Consider the following 18822-nt stretch of genomic DNA (forward strand, 5'->3'; position numbering starts at 1 on the left):
GATCTGGACCAGTACTTTGGAAGAGGAACAGATTTTAAGTTTGAAATGTGCTTTCTACTGGGAAACCTACATTGTGGTGTTTTGTTGGTTTTTTTTTATAGTAAAAAGTCACAAGTTTTGGGACAGGTCCTGCAGCTTCAGCAATATCAATGAGTGGAAAAAAGAGCATCGAATCCAATCCCTTCTCATGATCATCCCCTAGATTATAGTCTCCCCCTTTGCTTTCATATTCCCCTCTTGCCTTACCTCCGTGCTGCATTCTCTGCAGACAAAAAACAAGGCTCTTCCTCCAGCCCGGCATCCCAGACCTAGAGAAAAAGAAATACAAGTCTGTAGTGTCCTGAAGGAGTTTGCAGATGTGCAGCTGGAATGCAAAATCCAGCTTCTTATAGGGCTACACTTCATGGAGAGGCAAATCCATCCATGCTCGCAAAGACAGAACTCTGCCTCGTGCAAAAGCCAGACTGTGAACCATTCAAGCTGCATTTTGCTGCAGGGATGGAGCAACTTCACATGTCCACAGCTAATGAAACAGATGGTGAGAGAAGGGTGGACAGATGAATGGGTAAATCTAAAGAAGTTGAGCAGTTTCTTAAAGGGCATGTTTGTCTTTTATGCCAGATGCACAGAAACCACAGACAACAATATATTCACAACACAGTGTAGTTCAATAGTTCCTGTTCTGAAGATGAAAATACATACAGCTGCTCCCCAATGTAATTGATAAACCAGTTTTCTTTGGCACTTTCTTACATCTCCCGTTTAGAAAATGTGTGTATTTATACCCCTTAGTACAGGAAAATAGTGAGAAACCTATTAATCTTTTGAACTGGTACCCAATTTTTTTCTTATGCCTGTCAGACTTAAGAACAGGCACACACGCTCCCCAGAGGGGGAAGGGTCATTATGCCTATTTTCATCAAGGCTTGATAAAATGCGTACTAAAAAAAAAAGCAAGACTATCAATAACAGTTTTCTAAGCTAATTCCAGTTACAATAACTATGTTCCCCTTACAGATTCTGTTGTAAAATGGCATTAAGCCTACATCTATCTAAGCTGTTGGACGCTCTTAGGGAATCCCTATTTTCTAGCTGTATTTGAGAGGAATTACAATGTCTTTCTACACAAAGAGCATATAGCAGCACTCCCTCTCTCATAACACATGCAAATAGAGAGGACAATAGTGTTGACAGAAGATATGATTTCAAGTGCACTGTAAAACCATACATAGAATACATCTAGATATGGATGGGGTTTTGTTTTTTTTTGTTTTGCTGCAGCAATTCAATGCTTCTGTAAAGGCAATGCTAAAATACAAAAACCTAGGGTATGCTTCATGTGCCTTTACGAAAATTTACAGAAGTAAAAAAAAAGATATGCTGGAATTCATCTTGGGAAGACATGTAATCTTTGCCATGAAGGAAAGAAACCCTTTTTGATGTCTCATGTTACAAGAATTAGTTTGCAAACAGTTTTGCTTGTAGCCTCATACACACTAAGTCTTTAACAAATTCAACAAGCTGTTATTCTCGGCAACCAAGAATATGCAAATTATGGAAAGCAAAAATATTCTTGCCCTGTTTTAAAAATTTATTTGTTGACATAGCACAAATTCCCTCGTATGTTAATTTCTGAGAAGAGCCTGAAAAAAAAGAGAAAAGAAAACCAGAAGGAATTTCTCCATCCCTCAGAGAAACATGGATATGTTACCTTATGTCAAGTGGCTATAAAAGTGTGCAAGGGCACAGTGCCCTAGCATCAAGGCTTATCTCACAAAATGTCCAGCTGTTATTTGCCCACAGTTTTATTTCATCTTAAAGCCAAGATGTAGAAAGTAAGATAGAACATCAAATCCTTAGGGTAGGATGAAACCTTAGTGTCTGTGATAAGAGTGCAAATCCCCCAAACATCAGTGTAATTTGGTTTTGGGCTCCTGTAAGTCTAGTTTTGGTACGGGGCCTGCTTTGCAACTGCTTAATTTCAAGTTTGTGCAGTATCTCTCATCAGTCTTACAAGACACTGAAACACCACTGTTTCATATAAAATCCCCTTAGAACAATCTACTGCGATCCCCCATCTTCCTCAAAAATAATAAACAAGCTTTTTGTGTTGATGCAGCTTTGTGGAAGTAAACACAATTAGGCCACATGCTAAAATGAGCAGCATACTAATGAGAAGTGCTGAATCGATTATTCCCCAGGAAGTCAGGGCTATCAGCAGTCTGAGATCAGACATGGTAGTTTATACAGCTTTCACAGAGTCCCGATAAGAAATAAGCATAGCACAGCCACACTGAGTCTGTACTATACATACAACGGCAGATTCCTCCTCTTCCTGATCTCACTTCTTTAAGCTAAGCTGATTTCGCTTCACAACTTGGAAAGCTTCTTATTTCAGCTCTCCCTCTCTCATTGGCATTTTATGAATGCCTGTGGGCTGGATTAAAAAAAAAAATGCCCAGAACAGCCTTCCACAGGTTAGAGTTGACATCGAGCCTTTTTGAGGGAACAGTATGTGTGAAAGCTTGTCAGTTCTTAGACTGTAAACACAAGACTACTGAAGTGACGTTTACGAAGTGATCTGAAAGCCATCTGTCTGGATGCACACTCGAGTGCTGAATCCCACACCTAGGGAAACACGACAGCACGCAAGCTACCCATGGCTCCGGCAAGCACAGTGCTCCCCTCTGCCCGGGGCTGCTTTTAGCACTGCCCGTGGGTCCTGCTGATGTTAATGGCAAGACAATGAGAGCTAAAGGTTATCTCCTAGCACGAGTCCAGTTATATACAGCATCAGGGACACTGACTGACTCACTCCCAATTCAGGCACGTCTAGCCACACTTTTGCTACCCTCAAAACAATCTACCGTTTCTTGCAAGCGCAGAAGCGCCAGCTCTGAGATCCTCGCTCACAGCAACACCACGAGCTAGCCTGCAATTTCTAAGATTAATTCCTTATTCTGCATCCTGTCATGTAACCACTCAAGTAGCACAGATTTTCCTTACAACCCTGGTCATGCATCTCACCCTCAACCAGAAAGGAACATTTTAAGAGAGATGCTGACACCTCCAGGGCCTCTTTCTATCTTCACATATCCCCTAAGACTTTCCAAGTAACACCTGATACGCAAAGGGCTGCCAAGATGATACTGAGCCATTTTAAGCAACACCCAAACCAGAAAGGGTGTTGTTCCATCATGGCTTGGACAGGCAAACACAAAAACAGAGAGCGCAGGAAGGAGAGAACAAATCAAAGAAATGGGTTTGTAAATGTGGTAAAGGAGAACATGCTTCTAACATTACAAGAGATGGTGAGCTTGCTTGTAAAGCGCTGCTAGGAATTGAAATCAGGGTGCTGTGACAAGCCATTTGCTAGGAGATATGCGCAGGTCATAGAGTGAATATGTAGCAAGGACAGAATGTAGGAAGCAGCTGCAAAAAGCCTTACAGGGGCTTAGGCAGTGCCACAGACTAAGGAATCCTGCAAGAAAAGGTCTGGTTTCAGGCATCTGAAGGGGAGAGATGACAGACAGGTTAAAAAGCGTCTTCCCGAGTAGTAGCGTGAATAGACTTAGCATTTGTATCATTTTACATTTAATTCAGAAAATATAAAGAAGCATTGAAGTGCCTGTACAACTATCTAGTGCTACGTTTCTAAAACTGGTCATGTAGGGTTTCTCAGACATTAAGCTTAGCCAGTGGCCATTATATTTTACAGACCAAGTTTTCAAGAGACCAAGATATCTTTACATGTTTTTGCACCTGCAGTTACAAGAAGGTGTACAGGACCAAGTCTGACTATCAGCTCTTCAGCACCAATTCATGTTATGAGAATCTCAAGATAAAAATACTCCTCAGCTCCTGAAGGTGCTCAACACCTACAGCACTGGAAACCCTGATGGGTAAGCAAGCGAGTCCTGTTGCTGTAATGTAGAAGGTGAGCAATGCGGAGAAGAATTAATGCACTTCAGGAGGGAAATGTGCCCTCACAGAGACACTGCCCTCAAATAAAAGGTGGGAATTAGAATCAACCCAGGGCTGGGTTTGGGCTGGATCTTCTCAGTGTTGTCTCTAGGTGAGGTTTGAACAGGCAACACCACGTGATTTGTTCAAGTGAGATTTAATTAGAATAGCACAGATGTTTTCATGCCTTTGTCCTATTTTTCAGTAATGCTCATTTCTCTTCTACCACTGAAGATTAAAATAGTAAATCTTATGCCTCTAATTTGACCTGCACTTTTCTGTGTCTGTTCTCTCCCACCATTTTTCCTTCTCCTCTTAAAATGCCAAAAGCAAGGCAGCTTCACTAGGGCCACAAATTTTTCTTTCTGAATTGTAGACTTCACACTCCCTGGCATATAGGTGTAGCTTACTTAGCAACTGTGTATCTCTGTCAGCACTGCCATTCTGTGTCCATAAACTATTTAAATACAGGCCTGACCCAGCTTTCCAAACACAAAAGCAAAACATTTCAAAAATTAAAAGAACTGTATCCAACATTTCTATCAGCTGTCACATTGCCAAGCAACAACATCGGAGTGCCTTATATTTTTCTACTTTAATAAAGACAAGTGAAAGGCAGCTTCCTCTTGTAACTCCGGATAATTATGATCTTCAGACTCACTTTAAATTAAAACCTAACAGATAGTCCTTTTTCTTCATGGGGATGATAAAGGATACAATGAGCTACTCAGTGTAAGTAAAACACTGAATCTTGCTCCCCAAGAGCCACCTGCACTCACCTCTGAGGTTACAGAGCTGGCTCCAGCACATATAGGTGAATTTGTATTTAGGTATTGTGGACCATGATTGTCAGTCCTGCAAAGCAGTGGCTAATTAATTCCCACCTCCTCAGCACAGATCCATTCGGGCAGCGGGCCAGGGACAGCAGGACAGCCACAGCACTTCATCCCAAACACACAGCTTAAAAAAAGGCAGCCCAGAGGGCAGTGGTCATAGGGTTAAACCCAGCCTAGTGTTGAAGGACATGGCTGTCTCCAGCTCCAAGAAGCATTTCAGGTAATCATAGCACTCATGTATCAACTAAGGCAGGAAAGACATTGTTGTTGGTTTTTTTTCCTTTTTTCTGTCCTTACCAAATTTCAACCATGTAGTTCTTCATTTAGCTCCAAACAGCTCTGGGCAGGCATGCAATGCTGCCAGGCTGTATTTCATTTCTGGCCACAGGGGCCATCTCCCAGCCCAGCAACCTCAGAGCACCCCACACCACTCTCACTGGCCACAGCAGCCACAGGCAGCCATTTCCAACAGGGGACCTGAAGAATTTGGCCTCCACCTGCCCAGAACCCTCACTTCACACACAACTGGGACACAGCCAGGGAAGCCACTGGCTGGGAGAACTTCAGCCACCACCAGGCTACACCAGACTGAGCCAGGCTTGCTCGCAGGCTGCCCTGCGGCCACAGCGGGAGGCTCTGAGGCAAGAAGGACCCGCCATTACAGCAGGCAGCCTGCTCAGCGGTGCTGCAGGGCCCAGCGCGCCGCCCTCAGCCATCCACAAACCCCTGACCTCTCCAACATGGCGGCGGGGAAGCGCCCGCCTGGCCTCACCAGCACTGTCGCAATAGCGCCTCGCTTTCGCTGCGCTTTACGGTAAGACCGTAAAGCGGGGAGGAAGGCAGCCGGTGAGGGGGTTATCGGAGGAGCGGAGGCCGCCATGGACCGGAGGAAGAAGCCGCTGGATGTGGCCGCCTCCTCGGTGAGTGGGCGAAACTGGTTGCGGCTAGGAAGAAATAAAAGAAACCCTTCGGCCTCGTCGGAGGGCCTGTCGTTCGGATTGTAAGGGTGTGAGGGCAGCCAGGCCTACCCCCTTACCCCACGGGCGGGCCCGGCCGGCGGAGGCCGCGCTGGTGTGAGCCGCTCCCGGGGGAGACAGCACAGCGGGGGGGTGTTTCTGTCCCCTCGCCTTAACCCCGACCCACTGAAATGCGCGCTCATTAAAGGAAATGCTGGGTGAAAGCATCCTGCTGTATCGCTGGGCGCTCTGAAATCCCATCCCGGCGCTGTGATGCCCCTTTGCCTTCCTGACGCGCAGCGCTCTTGACCTGAGTGTGTCGGGGCTGAATTTGCCTTCGTTCATGATGTAAGGATAAAATGAGGGTACGAGAGGGAAATGAGTTTATTTCCTTATTTTTTTCTGACCAACAGGAGGTCCTTGTCTTGGTAAATTAACCTCGGACCCTTAGGGGTGGCGACGTGCTGCTGTTTCTCGTTGCTCTCCAGTGGTCTGTTAACAAGAGACGGCTGCTAATCTCTTCATTTTTCCTAATAAACAGTTAATGCAAACTGTGGGTTGTTGCATATGAAATATTTAACGACTTTTTGGGTGACCACTTTTAAGCAGTGGAGGAAGAAGGGTTAATTTACAACATATTTACATCGTTACAGAGCCCTGGAAAGCAAATGCGTGAGTGTTTGGGACAAATACTAACATCAGAGTCTTCCACTTCTCTGATTTAATGTTTCTCAGGGAAATTTGTTTTCTGTAGGACTTGCACGGAAAATGACACAATATCCTCTCCCAGATTAGTTTTTTTACTGTAATTTCAAAATAATACCCCTGCTGGTGATGTTTCCTAATAAAAGATGAGATGGGCGTTGGTCATAGATGGCGGTGTTACATATTTTTTAAAAAAGAAGAAAGAAAATCTAGAACTATATAAACAGTCTATATAAAACCCTGGGAAAGTATATATATTCTATGAAAGCAAACTTTTATCAGTTCTTTCCGAGTCAGGACTTTATTCATTATCTAATGGTTAGAAGTTTCCTTTTCAAGAGTGATATATCATTAGTCCTCTATTTGCCATTGGGAGGCTGGTAAAATCTGTATGGAATTATGGCTCTGTAATTCTTATTATTTATCAAAGAATCAAGGACATCTTTGGCATTTTTTAAAAATCCCTAATAATAATTTGCATTTTGTGTTTTTTGCATATTGTTTGCTGTAAACTTAAGAGCGATCTTTGTGATTGGATCAGTATTTCAAAGTTCCATATCAAAATGCAATCAGATGCTCATATAACTGTAAATGCCAGGTTGATGTACTAGAAATACAGTTATTACTTTATTACAGTAGCTGATGTATATGGTGTAATGTGTCTTGGTTAGTTATTTGTTTGTTTTGATGTTGATGTAGTTGGTAGATCTCAAAGCAGAACTCTTCCGAAAGCAAGAAGAATTCAAGAAGGAAAAGCTACTGAAAGATGCTGGCATCTTTACAAAGCCCAAAACTTCTAATAAGGTAGAAATATTTTTCCATTGTTGTTTTTCACATTCTTTCTCCTTAAAGTAAGGAAGTTTATATTCAAATCTAAATAAATAAATACTCATAGCTATATTACTATTCAAATGTAAAATCTACGTGATGAGGATGTTCTTTAAATTTCATTTCCAGGTGAGATTCTTGTGCACAGCAGAAAACTTCTCATGCTTATGCCCCTCTAAATCACCACTTAGTCTTGGCTCCCCAGGGAGCCACAGCTTTTGTAGCTATAGAAGATGTTTCTTTTTTCTGCTCCTCTGAAGGATGAGACACTCTTCTTGATAAATGTTCTACTATCTGTTCCTCTGTGTGTTGGTGTACAATAATGAATACACAATTTTCTCCCATGTTTTACTCTTTGCTGCAGACTGGGTTTTATTAATTCTGTAGATTTCTAGTAGTAGGATATAGTATTGCTGCCATATTTGAAGAAGATGCAGCATTTACAGTGTTATGCTGTAAACAGGCAAACTGATTGTATTTTGTATCAAAAATTAAGGTAATAGGAACAATTAATGGGTTTGTTATTACTTTAGTAACGAGGAAGATTGTTCCTACTAATTTTTTTTAACCTTAACATCTTTGCCAGAATAGATTTTGTCTGATTTCTGAGTGATTTCGTTTTGTTGGGGGTTTTTTTTGCTTTTCAACCTGTCGTTAATTATTATATTACATTGCAGTCTGTGGATAAATTCCTGGACATACCTGCTGCAGCCTACAGCACAGTAGGTATAGTCTCAAGTCAAACATGTTTAAGATGTTATTTACAAAGTCTGTCATGACTGATTTGCAAAGTTTGCATTATGGAGTAGAAATATTTTTTTTAATCATTCCCACTTCGATATTTTTATTTATTTATTTGTTGCTATAAAATTGTACTCCACAGAAACCAAGCATCTGGAACAAACAAAACACAGGAGTTGCAAATCGAGCAGAGAAAGATGCTGAGCAAAAGGCAGAAGAGGAGCATATATTGGATAAGTCAAGGTAACTCCTAAGCTCTGTAAGAAAGGAATGCTTTGTAGAACTTGTTTGTCAGTGTTTAGAAAAGCACAGAAAGCAAGTTATGCACGTTTTGGACCAGCAGTTCTCATTAGCCCAACCAGTAAGACTAGCATCAATTCTGTGCTCCTTACCAGTAGTGTACAAACTGTAATCCAGCAGTCCCATGCTCTATGGATACCTGCCCTCACAGTGTTGTAGCTGTCTATGTATGTCAGGTTAATGATTTTTTGAAAGTCATCTTTAGAATTAAAAGCCGGGGCAGCAATACATCAGAATTTTATAGCATTCTATTTGGACTTAATAGAAAATGGTTCACTTTTTTGCAAGATTTACCACATCTTTTAAATAGATGCACAATAAGATAGATGTTGAAAATGTGATTTATAAGCCATTTGCTGGTTTTCTGTAAGCATTTAATTGCTCTTCAAAATTGTCTTCTACCATTCCAGAAATTAGCTAAGGTTTATCTTTAATTTCTAAGATTAAGTGTAACTCCATGTAACTCTTTCTTTTTCCTTTTTTTTTTTTTTGATTTTCTGTAAAACAGTACAGTATCTCATATCTGCAAGTAGTGGTCTAGCTTCCAGTATTTATCTGACAGATATAGTAGTTAGAGATGGAATACTTGTTACGTTGTGTTCCTGCCTACTTGACAAATTACCCTTAAGATTAATTCTGTAACTTCACTACAGTTATTGTCAGTATAAACTCTGAAACTGGATACCTGTGTATCCTCAGAAATGTCAGTGAAGGTTCAAAACAAAAGCCAGGCTTAAATCAACTTCTAGTAAGCATTTCAAGCACTCCTGGTACTTTGCTGTTCCATTTATCTAGGCTAAACTGGTCATTTTGAACTGTATTTGGAATTGGTGGAATTGCGATGTTAATAGTGGGTTGGGTTTTTTTTTTCTTTTTCAGGAAAAAACTAGAAGAGAAAGCAAAGCTGTATGAGAAAATGACAAAAGGCGACTTTCCAGGTGAATAAAAGTAGTCTAAATGAGTTTATATATTAAAAAAATTTGTACAGTTAACCCTAAAAGTTGGTCTTTCTAACTGGTGATATACAGCAGCTACACTATGAATTCACTGCCTGCCTTCTTACATGAGAAATTTTTTTGGAGTTATTATACAAAGTGATTCATATGGGATATTCTGCTTTGAAAGGGAGAAAAAATATAAGTACTAGAGAAAATAAAATTACTTTTTGAAGGAGACCCTGTCCTAGTAAAGCACTGTTGGCTTGTTTCACCCACTCATTCCTTAAGTGGATGGAATATATTCTGTTTTTTCAATACAGAATCTTAGAAGAACAAAACTAATTTATTCTCCATTATGCAGTCTTTGGATTGTATTGCTGGTGTTCTGTCCTGCTTTCTAATTCTTGCACGTTTATGAAGAGAAGAGGAGCAGGATGGGGGTCTGGCTGGTCCGTACATGAATGCCAGTCATGCAGCTAATAGGGTTAGAGAATTCTACTCTCTCACTCAGTCCCTTGCAAGAAGTAATTATGAAAATAGAATCCAGATCTCCTGGCGATTAATCTCTAATGTTTTCTTTACTAGTGTCCATCTTTGTCCACGTGACCCCACCACTTTTCTCTACTTTTTAGAAAAGTACTCTAGTGACTGCTTAATTACTGCCAATACACCAAATGTTAAGCATCAAAAACCTATTTGAACTGTTACATAACAAACTTCTGAACAGAGGATATCTTAGTGCAAAGACCGCAGCCTTTTCTGATTGTACACAAATGATTAATTGCTTTAAAATACCCTAAAAACTTCTGCTCAGAAATAGAGGTTATCACTGTGGAGCCAATTTATAGCTTCAAGATTGTTTGGCACTGAATGAGATTTAAGTATTCCCCAATAGTGTGATCAAGAGCATTGCTGGTAGCTGAAAAGCTGATTGTGGCCATTTTGTATTGACTTTGTGCTCAATTCTGTTCTTTTCATGGATGTTCTCTGAGAATCGATTTTCTGCCTTAGATGAAGAAACTGAGGATTTGTACCTAGTGGATTTCACTCAGAAGATCATAGACAAACAGCACGAAGTACAGGAACTGTATCAGAGCGAAGCTGCTCAAAAGAGTTCAGAAAAAGATGCAGATGATGAGGAAACTCAACCTGAAGTTGAAATACCACCACCCGAGGACCCAGACGAAGAATGGTTGGTACTACTGACGGGGCTAAACTGTCCTGACTTGTCTGTTTCTTGACAATTGTATGAGAGAATAATTTTATTCCCCAAAGTATGTGGAGCAGCACTTTATTTTTGGTTAATGCTACACATTGAGAAGAGGTGGTAACATTTTTTCATTTCATGTCTCATTAAAAGACAGTCCCTTCATGTTACTTTCCTTTCCATGTAGGTAACACTGCAATAGAATCTACATCCAGGATTTTGAGAAATATCAATCAGGGAAATGTACTATAAGTGAGACTTTGTAATATCCTCTCATTTTCTTGCATAGTTTCTGGGAGTTCCGATTGTAGTATTGATACAATTTTGTGCTTTGATGTTTTGAATTGAAATGTAGCAAAAACTTGGGGTTTTTATTGTATCCACCTTCCCTTCTCTAATTGACTATGACTTGAAAGTGAGTTTTTCGTTGTGTGACCTCCTCTTAAAGGAGAGAAACTCTGATTGGAAAAAGAACACAATTTCCCATCATTTCTTCCACTGTTTAACTGCAGCACAGCAAATAGTCTGTGACGATTTTCTGTGACATTCCAAGTAACTACTAGTTTTTCATCCAAGACATTGGGAATAATTATGAAACTGGTCTAACTAAACATTTTCCTCGCCCATTTGTTTAAAATGCTTATGGAACAGAGATTTTGCTTCTGGTAATCAGGTTAAAACAGCAGTAACCAGTATGAGAAAGAGCACCCCCATTCTCCCGTTCATTAGACCAAGAATAAGATTTGCAGTGTAATGTTTCAGAATAAACTGTGAGAATGAATCTAGCAGAGTCTCAGAAGACTGCTGGGTTGGAAAGGCAGATAGACCCATTACCAGCGTCTTACTGAATTTCAAGATGAAACTGTCAATGATCCAGTCAGTGATGGGCTCAAACTACCTTGTGCTCTCATCACCGTGAAGTAGCAGAAATTTAAACTGGTACATTTTACTCTTCACACTGTGCTTTTCTATGACTGCCTACATCTCACTTCATAACATGTATTATTATTATTATTAATAGATTGGCCATCTCAGTGAGGCCATATCCTAATGAGGATATTTGGGTGCTGGCATAATTAATTATAATTATTCTGCCACCATAGTTATATCTTTACTGTAGAGAATGCAGACTTTTTTTTTCTACGGATGTTACATCGTAATAAAAAACAAAGGGCACTGAGTGCTATATACTAGGCTGTAGATATCCTTAGAAATTATGTAAAAGACTTAACTTACTAAAAGCACAGATCTTTAAAAGTTTGGGTTTTGGGAACCAGATTGCCAGTCATACTTTTTCAGATGTAATATTAATTCTTTAGATGGGATAATTGAGGCAGCTTAATGCTAAAGAACTTTCTAGCATGACAGGACAATAAGTATAGCTCTTAACAGCTTTTTTGACAAGTGTAAATTAAGTGTTCAGTACTATAAAGAGTTGCATAAGCAGCATAATATGTGCTTCAAAGGACCATTTTGCTTGCATTTTAGTCAGCCTTTGTTGTGCCAGTTGAATGAATGCTATCAGCCTATTCTAAATGAGCTTTAGGCTGATAATTGAAATATATTGTAGCAATTTCATATCCGCACGAAGTCAATGCAGCATCATTATTTTCACCATGGGAAGCAAGTACTAAGCTCAGTTTTATTTTGGTGTGAAAACTGCATGACATTGTAACTTTTGAACATTTTTTTACAACATCTTATTGCCAAGGCAAACAGCCAGCTCAAAGGGAGATTGAGTAAGTGTCTGTGGTAAAACTGTTATATGCCCTGTTCAGAATGTGTCCTCTTAACTCATGAGCCTGTTAATTGAAAGGTAGGAGAAACTGTCACACATGGAGAGCCTGGGAGGTGATAAACACTATTTGGAAAGTGTCACTGCTTATGTCTCTGGTTAAGAGTTCTGTAAATCTGCAAACAGAAGTTCTGCATGAAGTTTCCTTCACTTTCATTACAGGGTTGATTATGTTGATTTCTTGGGCCGATCTAGACGCTGTATGAAGAAGGATTTACCAAGTCTACTTAAAATGGATCAGGAACTTCAAGGGAAAAGGTGGGGTTTCTCTAATGAAAGTGGCTGTTTCATGCAGTATTTAACATGTTATGAGAAGGAAGAGAAGCTGTACTTTTTACCTCATTCTCAATCCAGAATTGTTGATGCTACTGCTTTCTCTAGATCTATTTGAGAAAAACTTCTGCTGGTTACAACACTGTGCCTTAAAAATTAGACAGAGTAGCTACAGAGTAATTATGCATAACTGATTTTTATCGAAACTTTCTATTACAGATTCAGATAGTATTTCAAGTCTTCTATTTCACCTTGGCAGCTGACTATTTGAAATACGTGGCTGGTGTATTGGTTTTAAATTGCAACAGATTGGAGAACATGGATATCAATTAAAAGCCCAAATGAAATTTTTAATAAACTACTACTAGGGCACTCTTTTTGATGTAAACGCTGACTAAATCTAAAACATCAGTTACAGAGCATAGTTTGCAGAGAAGAGTTCTAATAAATTTAACTTAGCAATCTCTCAGATATTTGATGCATCTTTTAAAACTGTGGTCCTTGCATGAAAATTGCATTTTATTATACCTTCCAGAAAATGCCAGAGAAGTGATTCCTGGTTCTGTTTAGCCTGGAAACTGACAATAGTCTTTTAGCAATTCCAAAGTCATCATGACATTCAAAGTGAATTTGTTAGACCTCCATTTGTTTGGTTTTGCTCTTATGTTAAACAGCTGTTTAACAGCTATTCTGTTGAAGTTACTATGGCAGCACTGAGAATTGTTTTCAGAAAATAATCTAAAGGCACCTCAACAGCCCTTACTGAAGTGAAAATTCTTTCACACTAAAAACTCAGTATTGTGTTCTCTATAATTTAAACATAAGATGAAGAGTATGAGTGTTTTGAAATTGCAGTCTCTGCATTGATATGGATGACAGTCGGTCAGCAAAACCAGCTTTAGCTAGACAAAAGAAAAAGATCCTGCTGCTTCTCTTGGGAAAACAAAAATATTTCCCATATTGAGTATTAGTATTTGGCATGGACTTCTAGGTAAATTAATGGCTAGTTTTTTGTTATTTCAAATACCTTTCATTTTCTTATGTTAAATCTGAAATGTTTCTATGTGTGATTGGCATCCCAACAGATGCCAATAAAAGTGATTATTTCATCTCCCATTCTGTGATTTGATAATGACTTCATAAAGCTTCTGAGAAAGGGTATGTTTTGTCTTTTAATAACATATTCTTCTAGTACCTTGTTTCAGAGGTAGTTTTTATATTTTCTGTCTTCACCATGCACCATAGTCATGAAACTTGCATCACTAAATGGTGTTTACAATGATCTGTGTTTTGTAAAAACTGCAATAGTGGATCAGACCCAATCACACTTCCACTGTTTGATGCAGTAAAACTGGTAAATTCTGCTCTGTAATCCCAGATTTTTATTTTTATTATATTTTTAATTAGACAAGGTCCTGATGGGAATACTCTGTTATCTGAAGACATGAGAAGAGAACTTCAGAGGCAGCAGTGGGAAAAAGAAGAAGAAGAAGCACTCAGAAAACCCATGGGACCCATACATTATGAGGACATTCGGGAAAATGGTATACTTCCTTACTTTGTATCACTTAACTTTATGTCACCAAAGAGATTAGTTTTAGACGAAGCAAGGACAAGTTACTTCTTGTGCCTATATGGCAAAGTGTGGGTATGTGTTAAGCCACATGTGTAATAACCATTCAAATTACCAGTACATAAATCTAGAGTTATTTTTCCTCAAATTGTTTTTTTCTCAATTTTTTTTTTTCAGATTTCATTACCTCCTCCTGTCTTCTCCTTCATTTCATGCATCATCTAAAACAAGCCCTTTTTAGCCACCTAAAACTGATGTGATGTATGTTGTTGGGAGTAATTCCTTGCTTGAACTACAATGGTGCTTGTAGTTACTGTCAATTATAAACTCGAGTGTAACTTAAATTCACTGATTTCTTCTTTGCAGAGGCCAGACAGCTTGGTGTTGGCTACTTTGCCTTTTCTCGTGACAAAGAACTTAGGCATAAACAACGGGCAACACTGGATATGCTAAGAGAGCAGGTACGAGTTTAAAGAGCAGACTGGGGTATGAGGGCATCCTAGTTACAGTGATCACTGTCTTTGATTTGTCATGTAAATCTTATACTAGGTGATGCCTGCAGCTGGCTCCAGAAAAAATGGTCCTTTTTTCCCCTGTTGAAGCATGGTACTTGATCAGGGTTGATTTTAGTAATTTAGTGAAGGAAGATATGTAGGTGATTATAATAACAAAGGGAGATTAATTCATGTTTTTCTTTGCTGTTAAGACACTTGATCAGAGAACTAAACGTGAACAGCTAAAAGAAAAGAGGAAGGCAGCTCTGGATGCGAGGCTGTCTAAACTTCGAGCGCGGAAGATTAAGAAGTTAAGGGAAGCTGGATTAGAGGAAGAGGCAGAAAAATTGGAGAATGGAGGTATGATCTGCCTTTTAAAATTAAATACTTGCTATTTCATCCTGTACTTGATTGATGGACAGGGGTACTCTGATTTAGGTTTGGACATTCAATATATTGGTCTTACATATTCTATATATGCAATTATTATAACTGCTAAGATAGTGAGAGTTCATGTGACTGTAGATATGAAATGATGCCAGAAATAGCTTAATAATGCAGGTAGAAATGTGATATGTAGATCATAGGCTTTTTTTGATTTATACTTGACAGCAGGAATTATGTGGGTTAATTATGCAGGTTGAGGTTAGAGCTGCTGAAATTTTACTTTTTTTAAGATGAATAAAAAGTAGTAACAAGTTAATTTTGATATCTTATAATACACACTCCTACAGTTTCAGTGCAGTCTGTAAATTGGACATAGAGCTGCTTTAGGATTTAGGATAATGACTTTGAGTTCTAATTCCATCTCTGCGCTGTCTCCCTTACGACACTGCTACTCACTTGTACTGTCTGCCTCCTACTGTAAAACATAGCTAATATTTCACTGTCAGAATTCTATGCAAGTGATTAACTGGGAAGTGTTCTGGAAACAAAGAACACTGATGTGCCACTGTTACTGTTCAGAAGAATAAGAATGCAAATTGTTTTCTTCCAGTAAATGAAATGGAGATAACATGCTAATGTTCTTATTTTCACCTAATCTTCTAGTTTCAGTATAACACTCAGCACATTTCTTTTTGGGCTATTAGGCTATAGATTTTCAGCAGTCTTTTTGATAGAGCTAGAAAGCTCATGAAGTGTCTCTTGGCAGATATGCTTCCCGATTATCTGGCTTACCCATTATCTTTTCTGAACTAATACGCAGTAATTTAAAAAAAAAAAAAATCACCTCCCCACTCAGATACATTTCATTATTAGAATGAAATTGAATCACTAGTATGAGCTCTATAAATGCACATAACTCTTGCTTCCCATCCCTCCTATGAAGTTATATGAATTTTATCCATAACTAACAAAAGCTAATATCTCTTTCTGTAACACAGAGGTGAAAGGTGTTACTGACGAACCAGAAGCTCCAAGAGTTACTGCAGCAAGTAGAAAGGTAGAGGTTGTCATCCAGGAGAGAAGAGATACAAAGCCTGGAGTGCCCTATGTCCGAGAGTGGGATAAAGGCAAAGGTAAGGAAATGTAGATTCAGAAACATTGTCTGGAAGCAGTGTGCATACTGTTATTTTCATTTCTATTTTGTGACAAAGTATGGCAAGACTGAGAAGCAATGAAATATTTTCTGCTGTTGTATTGATGACTATCTAGTGTCCAGTGCAGTGATTGACAAGGCATGCCTTAGCGCCAGTAAAATGTCCCTATAATTTTTTCTTCTGTATGAGTTACTCAATTTCTGGATGATCCAGAGAGGTTGGCAGAATGACAAGTTTCATAGTTCGTAAGATTCACTGTCTTTCAGTGTGATCTTTTCTTGATGTATTGCTGTAGTTTGCGCTATGTGATGGCGGATGTGTTACTCTGAAACTGGTACAGGACGATACTAAAAAGTGATGTGAGCAGAGACCACTTCAGTGCCAGTGTCCCATCTTGAAGCATCCAGTGATGGCTGTCTTCTAGATCCTTCCCAAACCCATTAACTCATTTTACACTTTAATCTAAGCTGATGCACATTCTTGTAGTCTGATGCCTGACTTCTAAGTAAAAGGAAACACCAAATAGGCAAAGCACACAAATGTCCACCTTTAGTACCCAGGCAGCATTCCTATTCTGTGCAGGACTATTACTTCCAGCTTCTTTTTACTTTTCACAGCTGTCTTTGTGTTCTGTTAATGAACATCATTGTGAGGGGAAACTTTGTGGTTCCATTACAAACCAAAACTTTCAGGTCCTATCTGTTAAATCTCTATCCTGCCCAACGCTGATTTTTTTTTTTTCCCCGCCTCTGAGGAATCCTAGTGTCTGACTGATACCCAGGCAGCACTGTACTATGCAACAAATACTACACTGGGAGAGCAGAGGACAGTTTACTCTAAAATGTGAAGTAAAATAACTGTGGTTCACTAAACATAAAGGTAACACAAGCATCTAAGTTATTATAAGAAGGATAAACAAAACTCCTCACTCTCTTAGATGCTTTCCTCCTTACTATTTCATATTTTGTTATATTTTTACATCAGACAAATATGTAGCCCTTCTACGTCAGAATTTTCAACTTCATCTTTTACAGAAGTCTTGATAGAAATGAATACTGAAAAGAATTTTACTGGGTTTAGAGAGTAGGTTTGGGAAACATCTTTGGAGAAGGTTTTAGGGATATCTTTTTAAGTGTGGTGATCTTGAGCTGTCATCCCATTGCAGTACTTCAGAAGTATTTTTAATCAGAAATCAGCAGCTGTCACTAACTAGAATATCTACCACTTCTGTTGAAATAAAGAAGTTACTGGTTTTTGCCTTTGCTTACTAGAGATAATCTCATCATTTCCATCTTCTATTAACTAAGATCTTAATGCTTTGATGGCTCTGTATTTTGGTTCACCCCTAACTAATTAGTCATTTTTCGTAACCAATGGCCATATTGTTAAAGGATCTTAAAGTGATTAGGGTGAGTTTCACAAGGATGGTGGTTATGTTTAATGCTCAATGCCCTTGTTCCTGCTCTGTAAAGAAAGTGGACTGTCAGCTTAGCCAGCAATCGAGTACTAGATGGAAAGTTATTTCAAATGGCTTTACACAGCTTCATCTTCTCTGTTCGCTAATTTGTTTTCCCTCCTTTCTGACTGATGTTCAGACCCTGAAATCTATATTCAATCTACCATTTTTCCTGTTTCTAACAGAATTGATGTTTGGACAATGGTCAAAGAAACAGGAGGAACTCAGAGATGAGCGAGATCCAGAATTTGCACCACCTTCTGATTACTTTATGGGACAAAAGAAAGATGATACTTACAGAAGTCAGAATTTGAACAGTCCTGAAACTTCCTCTGAAAAACTGGAAACAGACACAGTGCAAAGTCAGCAGATGCCACCAGCGCAGGCCAATGGCAGCAGCTCTGAAGATGTGCCGCCGGCAGCGCAGCCTTACAACAGCAGTGTTCAAGATGAGCCAACCTCAAGAGAGGCCGGTGGCAGCAACCCACAAGATGTGCCATCATCGTCATCAGAGGATGACAGCAGCGATGAGGAGGATCTGCTGCCCTCGGCACAGGCTTACGGCTACGGTGCTCCAGGCGTGCCGCCATCGATGCATGCTTACGGCTACGGCGCTCAAAACATGCTGTCATCAATGCAGGCTTATGGCTATAGTGCTCACGATATGCCCTTTCCGATGCCGGCTTACGGCTACGGCGCTCAAGGCATGGGGCCACCGATGCATGCTTACGGCTACAACACTCACAATATGCCCTTTCCAATGCAGGCTTACAGCTATGGCGCCCAAGATGTGCCACCACCAATGCCGGCGTGTGGCTGCAGCGCTCAGGATGTGGCACCGCCAGTGCAGGCGTGTGGCTGCAGCGCTCAGGATGTGCCACCACCAGCACAGGCCTGCGGCTGCAACGCCCAAGATGTGCCGCCGCCAGCACAGACCGACAGCAGTGACGCTCAAAATCAGGAACCACTTTATCAAAGTTTAGATGATATGCTGTCTTATTACAGACAAGTGACTTGAACTGAGCAAAAAGATAAGCAAGAATTGTAATTTAACTATTTGAAATAGATTTATCTTCTCGGCAAGAATATGATTTTCCCACAGCTGGGAAAAATAAGTTTCTGTAAGTAGATCAAAATAAATTTCCTGGAGACCTAAGCTATTTTACATCATAGCTGTACTTTTGCCCTGTTGGTGGTTCTCCCCCCCCCCCCCCCC

The 18822-nt window shown here is 39.7% G+C and overlaps 1 protein-coding gene across 2 annotated transcripts; it reads left to right on the top strand.

Annotated features, from left to right (window-relative positions):
* The first annotated feature begins 5626 nt into the window (after positions 1-5626).
* Positions 5627-18762, top strand: CCDC174 (coiled-coil domain containing 174). 2 transcript variants are annotated; one of them, XM_026857722.1, is made up of 12 exons: positions 5627-5719; positions 7160-7264; positions 8172-8272; positions 9209-9267; positions 10279-10459; positions 12432-12527; positions 13950-14086; positions 14482-14576; positions 14822-14969; positions 15995-16129; positions 17792-18470; positions 18513-18762. In XM_026857722.1, the coding sequence occupies exons 1-12, from the start codon at positions 5678-5680 to the stop codon at positions 18622-18624; spliced, it is 1890 nt and encodes a 629-aa protein (XP_026713523.1). In that variant the 5' UTR covers positions 5627-5677; the 3' UTR covers positions 18625-18762. The 2 variants fall into 2 exon arrangements, with proteins under 2 accessions (XP_026713523.1, XP_026713522.1); XM_026857721.1 differs by having other exon boundaries at positions 17792-18762.
* Positions 18763-18822: the final 60 nt, after the last annotated feature.

The sequence above is a fragment of the Athene cunicularia genome (assembly GCF_003259725.1).
Source record: "Athene cunicularia isolate RWA chromosome 12 unlocalized genomic scaffold, athCun1 chr12_part1, whole genome shotgun sequence".
Lineage (NCBI taxonomy): Eukaryota > Metazoa > Chordata > Aves > Strigiformes > Strigidae > Athene > Athene cunicularia.